Below are 12,931 nucleotides of genomic sequence, written 5' to 3'. Positions count from 1 at the left end.
TGTTTAAAGCAGAATACAGGGGTGGTATAGATGTGGCTCTCTTCTGTGGCCTCTTTGGCGCCACAGGGTCATGTGGTGTCGGAGTTGACACACTGCCCTGTCCTCAGTCTCTGTCTCTGCCCGTAGGGCCTCCTGTGCTGGCCATGCCCGTGCCCACGGAGGGCACCCCGCCGCCCCTGAGTGGCACTCCTGTCCCAGTCCCAGCTTACTTCCGCCACGCAGAACCTGGCTTCTCCCGCAAGAGGCCCAGGGGGCTCAGCCGGAGCCTCCCACCTCCACCCCCTGCCAAGGGCAGCATCCCCATCAGCCGCCTCTTCCCTCCTCGGACCCCACGCTGGCACCAGCTGCGTCCCCGGCGGGTGTCATTCCGAGGCGAAGCCTCAGAGACCCTGCAGAGCCCTGGGTATGACCCAAGCCGGCCAGAGTCCTTCTTCCAGCAGAGCTTTCAGAGGCTCAGCCGCCTGGGCCATGGCTCCTACGGAGAGGTTTTCAAGGTGAGCGAGGGGACGGCTTCCAGGCCCATCTACGGTGACCTCCTTTGTGTCCCTGCCACTCCCCTGGTGGGACAGGGTCCTGGTCAGCCTGTTCCCCTTCTGTTCCCTACAGCCTCCCCCCCCACCCCGTGCTTACAGGCCCCCTCTACATTTGACTTGGCTGCTCCCATCACCTGCAATGCAGGCCCCTCCAGGGGCTGCTCTGTGCACACTGGCCCCTTGTCCAGAGTCTGGCACACCCTTTGGCAGCCCCGTGCCATCTCCTCTGGCCCTGGCACCAGCCGTGCAAGGTCCTTGGCGAGTCTGCCCAGTCCCTGGAGCCAACCCTGAGTGCAGCCCATACCCTGCCCTCCCCAGGCTGGCAGGCTCCGAGCTACCCTGTGCCTGCCACCTTGTTTTTCTTAAACACAGTTTCCAGTCATTTATGTATTTTTTTTAAAGAGTACTTTTCTCTTGTATGAGTTCTATGTGAAGACAATTTTGTTAAAAAGTACAAACAACATTGCCCCCAGGTCAGCTTTCTCACAGGGGAACCCACTATTCATACAACAGCCTGTGCTGCCTGTGTTGCTCTGCAGCTGCTTTTTCCACCTCACGGAGGTCCCGTCGCCGGCTCAGGTCGGCCTGGCTCCTCCATCGCTGGGCCTCCATGGACCCAGCCCCGGGGGTGGAGGTTTGTCCAGTTTTGCTGTTGCCCTGGGCAGGGGTCTGAGACTTGGCAGCTACACCACTGTCCTGTGTGTGAGCCCTTAATGAAGTCTGCTAGGTTGTCCCCCAACATGGTTGCGCCACTTGTGGCTCTCCCCCACCCTGCCTGTGGGTGCCACCTCATTTCCAGGTGCGCTCCAAGGAGGATGGTCAGCTCTATGCAGTAAAGCGTTCCATGTCACCATTCCGGGGTCCCAAGGACCGGGCCCGCAAGCTGGCCGAGGTGGGCGGCCATGAGAAGGTGGGGCAGCACCCACGCTGCGTGCGGCTGGAGCAGGCCTGGGAGGAGGGAGGCATCCTGTACCTGCAGACGGAGCTGTGTGGGCCCAGCCTGCAGCAGCACTGTGAGGCCTGGGGCGCCAGCCTGCCCGAGGCCCAGGTCTGGGGCTACCTGCGGGACACGCTGCTTGCTCTGGCCCACCTGCATGGCCAGGGCCTGGTGCACCTTGATGTGAAGCCTGCCAACATCTTCCTGGGGCCTCGGGGCCGCTGCAAGCTGGGTGACTTCGGACTGCTAGTGGAGCTGGGTACAGCAGGAGCTGGCGAGGTTCAGGAGGGAGATCCCCGCTACATGGCCCCCGAGCTGCTGCAGGGCTCCTATGGGACAGCAGCGGACGTGTTCAGGTGAGGACCAGAGGATGCCAGGTGTTTGGCAGGCTGTGGGAAGCCCTTCCTGGGACAGAAGCTTTATTTCCCAGGATGGAAGCTCCATCCTAGTCCAGGACACCCAGCCTCAGAGCTTATAGCTGAGACATCGTCCCTACCCTGTGGAAAGGCTCTGTCTGGTTAGGCTGCCTGTGATCCTCGAGCCCTCCAGAGCCACTTTGTGTAACCTGCCTCCTCCTCACAGCTCCACATGAGAAACAATTGTCACTCCATTCACAGCCAGGTGAAGGGCCTGCCGGAGCCCATTGCTAGCAGGTGGCACAGCTGGAACTGGCTCCAGGTGCTGGGTTCCAGGGTTCACACTGGTAACCACGGCCCTGATCATCAGGATAGTAATACCTGTCACCATGGCACCTGTCCAGCAGGGCACTGGGAGGACCCACCACTGGCACGTAGGCTCCCTGAGCACGGGGCCTATATTTTATGATGTCCCCATCCTGCCCGGGGTTCATGATCAGCCCTGGTGGGGCTCCCTTCCCTCTGCTTCTGCCCTTCCCTGACTGATCAAGAAAGACAGCAGCCCTCTCCCACCCACCTCCAAGAGGCAGCCCAGGACTGTGTCTTGTGTTCCAAGGCCAACCCTGCTCTCTTCTGTCCCCATCCTGTCCCTGCCAGTCTGGGCCTCACCATCTTGGAAGTAGCATGCAACATGGAGCTGCCTCATGGTGGGGAGGGCTGGCAGCAGCTGCGCCAGGGCTACCTGCCCCCCGAGTTCACTGCCGGTGAGTGGGTGAGGGCGGGAGGGGGTGCTGCCATGGGCTCCTGGGGAGACAGCAGCTGGGCATGGAGACACTGCTGGGCTCGGTGCAGTTGCCGTTCCAGGACCCCTGATGTGGCCCTTCTTCATGGGCAGGTCTGTCTTCTGAGCTGCGTTCTGTCCTTGTCATGATGCTGGAGCCGGACCCCAAGCTTCGGGCCACAGCTGAGGCCCTGCTGGCGCTGCCTGTGTTGAGGCAGCAGAGGGCCTGGGGTGCACTGTGGTATATGACAGCGGAGGCCCTGAGCCGAGGGTGGGCCCTGTGGCAGGTAAGCTCCTGACAGTGGTGGCTGCCTGCCTAGCTCCCCAGCCCTGGGGCCTGCCCACATTCTGAGCTCCTTTCCCCACAGGCCCTGCTTGCCCTGCTGTGTTGGCTCTGGCATGGGCTGGCTCACCCTGCTAGCTGGCTGCAGTCCCCGGGCCCGCCGGCCACCCCACCTGGCTCACCACCCTGTAGCCTGCTCCTGGACAGCAGCCTCTCCAGCAACTGGGACGACGACAGCCTAGGGTGAGTGTGAGTGCAGGGTATGGGGCGCTGGGGGAAGCTGGGGGGACATCACTGGGGCTCCATGGAAATTCATGGTGAATGGGGACCATTCCCACAAACCTTGCCCCCATCATACCGTGGGGAAGAGAACCAAGGCTGGTAGGGTACTGCCCAGCCAGACTGAATGCAGCTTGGTGTGTACTGGCTGCTCAGGGCAGGGCTTCACACTTAAGGCACCTCCACACCAGGGAGTGACCAGCTGCACAGCCCTGACCCCAGTGGAGACTGCCAGTGCCCAGGGACAAGAAATTGTCCCTTCTCTGGGAAGAAAAAGCCTCTGGAGTCTGGAGAGTCCTGCCCTGGGAGGAAGTCCTCAGTCCCTGGGGGCTGCTGGCCACCTGCGAGGCTGTAATTAGGAGATGCTCAAAGGAAAAGCACATGCTCCGGGCACACAGTTCTCGAGGACTCTGCTGTTAGGCCCTTCCTTATAAAAACGTCACCTCCTCCCTTGGGGGCACTTTATAGTAGACAAGTTCCAGAAAGGCTTACATTTACTAAATGTTTACTAAATCCGCCTCTGTCAAGTCTGTGTCTTCTGAAAAGGACAGAGGGGCCTTTGAGTGCAGCCAGAGGAAGGTCTTTGAAGGCTCTCCAAGTGCTGCTTTCAGAGTGCACTAAGTTTTTATTGTATCTGACCATGGCTCCCTGCCTGTTGGTCAAGTGGGAGCCTAGAGCCTGCATAGGGACAGAGCTGGCCCAGCCCCAGACACCTTGCTTGTCTCACCCGCCCTCCTGCAGGCCCTCACTCTCCCCTGAGGCTGTCCTGGCCCGGGCTTCGGGGAGCACTTCCACCCCCCGGAGCAGGTGCATGCCCAGGTAAGCAGGCCCAGGGGTTGGGGTGGGCAGGGCAGGGCTGGCTTTTGGACCTGGATCCTGAGTGTCACTCCTCTCCCCTCCTCCCAGGGATGCCCTGGACCTAAGTGACATTGACTCAGAGCCTCCTCGGGGGTCCTTCCCCTCCTTTGAGCCTCGGAATCTCCTCAGCCTGTTTGAGGACACCCTAGACCCAACCTGAGCCCCAGGCTCCGCCTCTGCACTTGTAATGTTTTACCCAGTGTCCCTCCCATCGCTTTTGAAAGCTGGGGCCCCTCGGGAACTCCCACGGTCTTTTCTGCCTGGCCATGTCTAATAAAAGGTACTTGAACCTTGGGAGCATCCAAGCTCGCTCGTGTGGCAACATGGCCCTTCTTGTCCCTTTATTGATGTCATCCAGCATCTTAGGCCCCTGAGGCTGAACCCTGCTGCAGAGCCCAGTTTTCCTGGCCTTGGGCTAGCAGCTGGAGCCCATGCTCTGTGGCAAAGAGCTTTCCTGAGCAGGCGCATCCCCGGTGGGCAGCTGGAGCTGTTGGAGCATGGTACTCAAAGTGGAGGGCAGGCACGGCCCAGGGGTCCCAGGATCCGAGGCCACTGAATTCCATGTGCCAGTTGCCTGGAAGAAGCAGCGGCAGCCCTTGTGCCTGTGGCCAGCTGGTATAAGAAGGGTCCATGTCCCCTTGGCCTTGGTCCTTTTGCCCAGAATGCCTTCCACCATGTCTCAGCAGAGGAATCCAGGGCAGGCAAGCTCGTGGCTGCTGGGAAAGCATGTATGCAGGGCAGAAAGATGGAGGTCAAAAAGCCTGGGCCCAAGGGCCTGGCCAGAGGCCTGGTGGGAATAGCAAGACGGGGTGAGGGCTCTGGGTTGGCAGCCTGGAAAGCTGGCAGAACTTGAACTCTCAGAGTAAGACACGGCTCCAGAGTCCCTCTGGTCCAAACCCACAGGTCACAGGGCAAACAGGTCCCAAGGGGGAAAGGTTTCCTTCCAGCTGATGCAGTAGAACAAGAGCTTGGAGGGAGAAGGCAGGGAGGTAAGTTGGAGCGCCCTGGCGTGGCTGGAAGAGGTCAGTCCACAGGGAAGAATGGGTGAGCAGGGCTCCTGGCTAGATGTCTCCTGAGCTGAAAGCATCCAGGGAGCCAGCCCCTTGCAGACCAGGAGGGAGGAACACCTGGTGTTGCTAACTCTGGGAGGCTGCTGTGGGCAGGCTGTCTTGGCAGCTCAGTCCTGGGGACAGGCGTGGTGGGCAGCCCAGAGCAGGTCGGGCACGACACCAGCGTGCAGCTGTAGGATGGAGCCCACGCTCAGCAGGTGCATGATCTGGTGAGAGTTGCCCCAGTAGTCAAAGCGGCCGGGTCCCCAACGCTCGGGCAGGCGGGCCACGTTCACCAGCCCCCCAAGCAGCGCCAGTGCGTCCATGCGTAGGTAGCAGGGCAGGGAGCCTGGAGCCCCTGAGCCCAGCCCCACTCCCCGGGCCCCAAACACCAACAGCCGGGCCGCAGCCTGCCACCCAAATGCCCGGAGCCGAGCACTGGTGGAGGGGGCAGTGAGGGCACGCCAGCCAGCCACACCTGACAGCAAGGTGTAGCCCACCAGGGCAGCTGGGCGCAGCCAGGGCCTGCAGGCCAGGGTGCAGTGGATGATGGGCAGGGCCCCTGCACAGCGGAGAGAGCAGAAGAGGGCACGTCAGTCTGAGGGTCCACCTGCCCTTCCCTACCCAGGGCTTGTATGAGTGTCCCATGCCTCCCCGCACCAGTGGCCCCAGATGCCATCCCTTGGGGCCCTGACTCACCAAGTGTGTTGACAAGGCAGACCCCACACATGTCCAGAGCGAGGAGCCGGGCATACACAGCGCTGCCCCCTTGATGGCACATAAAGAGGTGATAGAGCACGGAGCCTGCAGGAGGTGCCAGGCAGGCCACGCAGTGTGTGCCCCCTAGCCAGCCATCCTTGCCCAGCTGACCCCAGGGCATAGTCATCGGCACCAGCACCAGGAAACCCAGCAGGGCCAGCCCTAGGGAGGGAGACAGTCATCTACCAGACAGCTTCAGTCACGTCCTCAAGGGGACCCCAATCTAGACACCACAAGACAGAGCAAGGCAGGTCCAGGTAATGGTGTCATCCAGCTGGCAGCCTGGCTTTGGCCAGAGGCAGGCCCTGGGCGAAAGGCTTTTGGCACTGGTTACTTAGGCTCAGGATGGTCTGGGAAGTGGAGACCATGATCTCCACTTTGCAGGTGAGGAAACAGACTTGGAGGGGCTGAATGACCGGCCCCAAATGAGCCCAGTGGGTAAGCAGTGGCAGAGGACAGGCCTGGGCCATCCCACTCTCACATTGCTTTCCCCCAGCAAGGCCACAGGCCCCTGGCCTAGGTCAGCTGAAGCCTAAGGTGGCGAGACTTCAAGCTGAGTTGTGAACAGGACACATGGGCAGTGATGCCAGCCCATAGGCCACTGGGCTTGCTTTTTCCAACCCAAATCCTCCCCTCTCCGTAAGTGTCCATGCAAATGGAGGCATTGGGCCTTTTTATCTTCCATAAAGGGGTGAGGCCTGGCAGGGGAAGGCAAGTCCAGAATGAAGGGAAGGGGAGTCCGAGGGGCTTGTGTCATCTCCCCAGACCCCTCCCCTGGAGTTTCATTCCTCCCTGCCTAGGCCTTTCTGGGAAGTCCCCACCCCTTCCCACCAGCCTCTAGCATTGGCCTCCCAAGGGCCAAACTGAGCTCCGCAAACTGCCCACCCTCGTGGGATCTGGCCTGGCAGAAACTCGGAGAAGGCACCGAGGCTGGGCCGGGCCGCTCAGGGCCCCTCGCCCAGCTGGGGCAGCTCAAGGACGGGCACGGCTGTGTCAGCAGAGCTCCGCGGGGTGCAGAGGAGGGGCCGGGCGCCTGTAGGGGGAGGAAGGAGCCGCCACCAGGTGGAGCCCCAAGACTGAGCTGCCTGGGGCGGGGGCGTCAGGACGGCTGAGTTGGGAGGGGCGCGGCGGCTCCTCCATGGTCCTCCTAATGGCAGTCAACACCATCTCCCGCCTGGGTGCTGGCGGGAGAGGCTGCCCTGGGCGCTGGGATTACAGAGGCCAAACACCAAGCCACCAAGCTCCCTATCCCTGGGACTCAGAGGGATTAAGCAGGCTCAGCACCCCCACTCTGCTTCCCTCTCCTGACCCGGCCCCCCCACCCGCCGGGAAAGCTGAAGCTGGCAGCGCGGGCCGTCCGGGACAATGGCAGCTTTGTCACCAAGGCTTCTGGCTGTGCCAGCCCAGGTCTTGGGCGCTGGGACGCTCCTCGGCCTCAGCCCCCGGCCCAGCACGCGTAGGGCGGCCGGAGGTGTGGGAAGTGCGTTACGGGCGGGGCTCACCGTGCGTGTAGATGTTGCCCAGTTCGTTGTGCAGGTAGAAGAGGCTGCGCAGGCAGCCCGAGCCGCTGCTGGCGGGCCGGTATCCGGTCAGCACGAACTTATTGAACTGCAGGTGCGGCGGCGAGCTGGCCCAGTCCAGCAGGCGCGGCCCAGCCAGGAATGCCATGGTCCGCACCGCGCAGGCGGCCCGCGCTCCTCTTGTCCTCGAGCCTCCTCCTCAGTGAGGTCGCAGCACGGGGAGACCCATCACGGCCCGGCGCCCACTTGCCGCCCTGCGATCGACTGGCGCACGCGCTGGCTCGGGGGTCCCAGCCCGCGCCCCTCCTGCGCTGCGCACGCGCGAGTTCAACGCCCCCGCGCCGGGGCGGAGGCTGGGGACGCGCCGGACGACTGGGCGCACTGCGGTCCGCTCCGCCAAGACAAGCGCGCTGTAGGGACAGCTCACGGCGGCGGCAGCCGGTCGTCTCTCCGCAGCCGGGAGGACGGGTGCGGCCGGACACGGGAGGGGACGCCAGGCTCCGCCCCAGCTCCTAGTCCCCGCCGGCTGGCCCGCGTTTCGCGCGCTGGGCTCCTGACGTCGGCGCAGCGAGAGCCAATGGGCACGGCCGGCGGGGAGGCTCCGCCCCGAGGCCGCCCAGGCCTCGCCTGCCAGCACCGTGTGCGCGATCCCAGCCTTATTTGCATGGGGTAGCTGGGGGCTTGCGACCCGACCTTCTGGGTCCTGCGGACTCCGCTAGAGTGACCCGGGCACCTCGCGTCCCTCAGCACTGTGCACCTGGGCTTTCCTCGTGACTCCCAGGTCTCCGCACCTTTGGGCACCCCCCCCCCGAGGGCACGGTCCCGCCACCCAGCCCCACCCTGCAGACCGGGCTCTGTCCAAGGTGCTGCCGGACCGGTCCGCCCTAGATCCTGTGAGCCCCCACTCCAGAGTGATCTTTCCGCCGGCTAGACGCCTCCTGAGTGCAGCTGGGCACTCCGGGGTGCCCAGACCTCTGAAATTGTGCCTCACGAGCCGGCAGCCGCCGGGCGAGGCCCTGCCCTTCGCGCCAGGCTTCTTGGAGCGTGGGCTCAGCACAACTTGCTCCCTGTTATCACCCACAAAGGCGCACTCTTGCGGTGTCCCGACCAGGACAGACAGGAAACAGTGAAGATAGAAAGTTGGCGGCCAGGGGACCAAAGTCGGCCTCTGTCCCGCCCACCTTGAGCAGGTACCGGAAAGGCACCCCTTCTTCACCATAATGTTGTCCACTATCCTCCTCCCTTTCAATCCCTGCCTTCTACAGGATCCCACCCACCCACCCATATGTCTGCGTTCTGGGTCCTTCTCTGCATTCCAGGCAGCTCCGCCGAAGTCTGCGTGCAACGCCCTTCATTTGCATGGACACAGACAATCCTCGGCGCCTGTACGCTCATTAACACGCTCCTCTTCCCACCACGGAAGAACTTTGGAGATCCGTACCAAAATAGACCCTTTATTCAAAGTTTGTGGGGGTCTTTTTGACCGTTTTGTTGACCTGTGACCTCTCACTAAGGACGGCAGTCCAGGACCACCCCAAGAGGGGTTCAAATATCTCTAAAACCAGAGACCACCCGCACATAAAGGTCCATGGAGAAGGGCTGGATTCCTCTTGCCCTTTGGCCTGGAGCAAGAGGAAGGTCAGGCCAAGTCCCGGATAATAGCAGGATGTTTCCTGTCCGAATTCTGGTCTCCCCAAGGCAACCAGAGGTCGAACTGCCCCTAAACAGTCACAAGGCCGAGGTAGGGCATGCACAGCATCTCAGTTGTCTGTCTCGCTGATGGCGGGTCCAGCGGACCCTGGGGGCCTGGAGTCAGAGAGCAGAGATGAGGGAACGCAGGGAGCTCTGGCTGGAGGCACTCAGAGGCCGGTAGCCTGCGGCAGGACCCTCAGCCTGGGGGTCCCCCGGGGGGCAGGGCAGGGCCACCCCTCGGGGCCGTCGGTACCACACGGCCCAGCTTCTTCTGGGGCCCCGGGAAGGCCCCAGCGCCGGGGGCCCTTTTCCTGGAGCCGGCAGACAGCTCCTAGAGAGGGAGCAGACGTCAGCCGAGCCAGTCCAATCCCTGCGATCCTGCGCGCTATTCTGTGTATGGACCCAAAGGTGCGCTCCCTTAAGAACCCAGGAGTTCCTTCCTGGCTCTTTTCCCCTCTGGCGCCCCAGCTCCCCACCACCCGTCCACCCTCAAGCCCTGCCCCAGCGCCTCGCACCGTCGGCGCAGCGGACGCAGCAGCCCTAGGAGCAGCAGCAGCAACACCGAGACAGCCGTCACCGTCGAGAAGACCCGGGCTGCGGGCACACAGCTGCGGTGAGGATGGGCGCGAGGGGGCGGCTCCCTGACTCCCTCCCGTCCCGCGAGCCCGCCTCACCCCCCATCGCGGCCTGCGAAGCCCCAGGCCTGGGGCTGCAGCTCACGTTGGCCCCGTTGAGGGGCGCTGCGGGGGTCTGGGCCGAGCCCTCGGGGGGCCCGGGGCCCTCGGCGGCGTCCAGCAGCCCTGCGGAGAGGGGCGTGAGGCCGGGTAGGGAGATGGGGGTGGGAACAGCGGGCAGGGCGCGCCGGGCCGGGGCTCACCGCGGTAGGTGAGGGCGAAGCCCTGCGCGTGGCCGCGCGCATCGCTGCGGAAGGTGAGCAGAAGGGCGGCGGGGCCCAGGCGAAGTGGTCCAGGCGGCGGCGGGCGGGCGCCGTCGAAGGCGCGGAGCAGGCTGCCCGAAGCCGCGTCGCGCAGCTCTAGCCGGTCGCGCGAGTCCGCCAGCTCGAAGAGACGGAAGGTGAGTTCCACCGCGGCGCCTGGCGGGCCCAGGGCCCAGCTGCAGTTCCGGTCCGGCCCGTACTCGTCCGGGAAGTCCGGGGAGTAGATGACGCCCTGAGGCGCCGTCCAGTTCCCCTGGCAGGAGCCCACAGACACTGCGGGCGAGGCCGGCAGTCAGGACCCTGAGGCCCGCTGGGCGCTTCCTGCATCGCGCAGACCCGACGAGACACCGCGGCTCCCCGGGCTTGGCCGGGTCCCTGGTCCCCACTCACTCCTCACCTTCATAGACGCCCAGCCGCCCATCACCGCCGCACAGCTGTCCGGGGTGGCCGAAGCAGATCTGGTCACAGTCGGTGGCGGGGGCCAGGCGTCCCCGGGCCAGGTCGCTTTCAGAGCCACAGAAGCAGGCGTAACCAGCCTCCACGCCCGCCAGCTGGGAGCACAGACTGGGTGACCCCAGGGCAGGGGCTGGGGTAGGGGTGGGAATCGGACTGGAGGTTCAGAAATAGGTGTCTGGGTTTGGCAATGGAGTGCTGGGAGTTGAGTGGGATCCTTAGGTCCAGGTCAGGGGTCACTGGTCTGGGCCCGTGAGCAGTACCTGGTAGCCCTTCATGCGGCAGAAGCGAAGGCACACCTGGACCGTGAGCTTCGTGGAGGTGCCGCTGGGGCCGCTGAGGGCTGGGGGCGCCCCGGAGTCCATGAAGCAGCCCAGGTAGCCAGGCACTGAGGGGGCAGAGAGTCAGACTTCCGTGCCTCCAAAATTGACCCTCCTCCCAGACACGGCAGCGTTCCCACCTCTGTGCAGCCGTGCCACTCACTGTGACATGTGGGGATGTCGCAGTAGCGCCAGTAGATTCCCTCCTCTGTCTCGGCAACGTAGCACCACGGCTGCACATCGCCGTCTGGGTTACTGGGGGTGGGAGGGAGGTGGTCGGGGTCCTGCCACCCCAAGAACAGCAAACCCAGTCTGCTCAAAGCGGCCGTCACGGCTCCCTGCCTGTGAGCAGTGTGCTCCCCGCGTCCACCCACAAATTCCAGTTTTGTCTCCACAGAGCTCTGCCCGATGAAGGCACTGGATGGGGACTTCTGAGTGGACAGCGAGAAGTCACTAAGAGGGCCATGAGAGCTGTTTTTAGGCTTCAGCTGTTACCAGACTTGACTCCATACATGAGGACTTTGAGCTTTCAGGCCATCTGTAGTCTTCACCCCCACCCGGCATGACTCTCAGCCACTTCCATCCCTGCAACCCCACTTGTGTGTGGGTTTTTTTTTTTTTTTTTTGACAGAGTTTCCCTCTTGTTGCCCAAGCTGGAGTGCAGTGGTATGATCTCGGCTCACCAATCTCCACTGTCATGGGTCAAGCGATTCTCCTGCCTCAGCCTCCCGAGTAGCTGGGATTGCAGGAGCTTGTCACCATGGCCGGCTAATGTTTGTATTTTTAGTAGAAACGGGGTTTCACCATGGTAGCCAGGCTGGCCTGGAACTCCTGACCTCAGATGATCCGCCCATCGCATCTCGGCCTCCCAAAGTGCTGGGATTACAGGTGTGAGCCACCATGCCCGGCCCCAATCTCACTTTAAAGCAGACATGATGAGCTTCCCAGATTTGAGGCTCTCCTCCTGCTGGGTCCGTCCAGCCTCAGGCCGCAGCTGTGGCTCTGATCCCCAATGCTCCAACGCCCCTCAAATAAGTTGTGTGACAAGAGCTGGTCCCCTCACTCCAGGGCCCTCCTCTGACCAGGCCCACCCATACGGGTCCTTTGAGTACCCAGGTCCGTTTCTCTCCTGGCCCTGAACCGAGGCTCTGCAGAAATTGTGCACCTGAGGAGGACCCCTTTTGCACCAGGATTCCGCGCGTCCCGCCCCGTTCCGCCCGTCGTTCTGGCTCCGCCCTCGGGTTCTCTGAGCGGCCGGGCTGCCAGTCCACCGCCGACCTCCACCCCGCGCTCACTGAGGCCCCGCCTCAGGCGGTCCCCACTACGGTGCGCCCAGCCTCGCCCCCAGCGCAGGCCCGGCCCCTCACCGGCAGAAGTTGTGTGCGCCCAGCCCCCAGCGGCCCTGGGGGTCGCTGGCGCTGCTGTAGCTGTGCTGCTGCGTCTGATCCCAGAAGAGGCACGGGCGGCCCGCCCCACGCGGGCCAGTGCGGTTCTGGTGGCCGCGGTAGTCAGCCCCATTCACCTGGAAGCACTCCGACAGGCCTGCATGGCAAAGGCGGGGCCTGGGAAGGTCCGGACCCACGCTGGGCATCCTTGCGCCCTTGCGCCACCTCCGCCTGGGTCCCAGCCAGCACCCCCTCACACCCGCTCCCGCTGGCGCCCTCCGGCTGCTCAGCTGCTCCAGCCACCTGCTCTGTCCTCCTCCCCAGCCTGGGGGGCCTGGCCCTGGGGACCGAGGCCGAGGGGGGTGGTGAACAAGGCTCGGCAACCGTGCCCCGACGTACCTGGACTGTGCAGGCTCCCAGCCGAGGCCCCACGCGGCTGTAGCAGTGGGAGGAAGAGTAGAAGGAGGAAGCCCTTTGCGGCCTGTGTCCCCATCGCACCCAACCAAGATAGGTCACCCTGGCCCGGACACGGCCCGGGCTGCCCCCGGGGTCGCTCCGGGGTGTCCCAGGCGACTTGGGGGGCGTTGTCCTCTGACCCTCTGCCCTCGTCCGACTCTGAGCCACGCTCTCCGTCTGGGGTGGGTTCAGGGAGGTCTTTGCCTCCCAGGGCCTGTGCCCCTGGAGGTGTCTCTCTGCCCCTGTCCCTACCCGGGTCTCTGCGGGGGGATCTGGCCGGGGGCGTTCTCAATTTCTGTCTCTGCGAGCTCTGGGCGGTGCCTCGGCCTCCAC

At 63.7% G+C, this 12,931-nt stretch overlaps 3 protein-coding genes across 11 annotated transcripts in view; 1 reads left to right on the top strand and 2 right to left on the bottom strand.

The window, feature by feature from the left end:
• Positions 1 to 4,349, top strand: part of PKMYT1 (protein kinase, membrane associated tyrosine/threonine 1) — a 41,311-nt gene extending 36,962 nt beyond the window's left edge. For all 9 annotated transcript variants that reach the window (XM_078344387.1, XM_054242509.2, XM_054242506.2 and 6 more), the window contains 7 exons: positions 127 to 494; positions 1,333 to 1,826; positions 2,484 to 2,590; positions 2,722 to 2,894; positions 2,976 to 3,133; positions 3,911 to 3,988; positions 4,076 to 4,349. In XM_078344387.1, the coding sequence (XP_078200513.1) occupies positions 127 to 494; positions 1,333 to 1,826; positions 2,484 to 2,590; positions 2,722 to 2,894; positions 2,976 to 3,133; positions 3,911 to 3,988; positions 4,076 to 4,187 (1,490 nt within the window). In that variant the 3' untranslated portion in view covers positions 4,188 to 4,349. The remainder of the gene's footprint in view (positions 1 to 126; positions 495 to 1,332; positions 1,827 to 2,483; positions 2,591 to 2,721; positions 2,895 to 2,975; positions 3,134 to 3,910; positions 3,989 to 4,075) is intronic.
• PAQR4 (progestin and adipoQ receptor family member 4) lies at positions 4,335 to 7,807 on the bottom strand. The gene is made up of 3 exons (XM_002755818.6): positions 7,338 to 7,807; positions 5,776 to 5,997; positions 4,335 to 5,638 (listed from the first exon to the last, which is right to left on the bottom strand). Exons 1-3 carry the CDS (start codon positions 7,501 to 7,503, stop codon positions 5,205 to 5,207), a joined length of 822 nt encoding a protein of 273 aa, XP_002755864.1. The 5' UTR covers positions 7,504 to 7,807; the 3' UTR covers positions 4,335 to 5,204.
• Positions 7,808 to 8,795: 988 nt separating this feature from the next.
• Positions 8,796 to 12,910, bottom strand: KREMEN2 (kringle containing transmembrane protein 2). The gene is made up of 9 exons (XM_002755813.6): positions 12,542 to 12,910; positions 12,125 to 12,299; positions 10,921 to 11,012; positions 10,701 to 10,825; positions 10,382 to 10,535; positions 9,925 to 10,257; positions 9,722 to 9,847; positions 9,563 to 9,641; positions 8,796 to 9,378 (listed from the first exon to the last, which is right to left on the bottom strand). The coding sequence occupies exons 1-9, from the start codon at positions 12,633 to 12,635 to the stop codon at positions 9,168 to 9,170; spliced, it is 1,389 nt and encodes a 462-aa protein (XP_002755859.3). The 5' UTR covers positions 12,636 to 12,910; the 3' UTR covers positions 8,796 to 9,167.
• Between the last annotated feature and the right edge of the window lie 21 nt (positions 12,911 to 12,931).

Source organism: Callithrix jacchus, chromosome 12 (genome assembly GCF_049354715.1).
Source record: "Callithrix jacchus isolate 240 chromosome 12, calJac240_pri, whole genome shotgun sequence".
NCBI lineage: Eukaryota > Metazoa > Chordata > Mammalia > Primates > Cebidae > Callithrix > Callithrix jacchus.
This window is presented reverse-complemented; position numbering and strand designations above follow the sequence as displayed.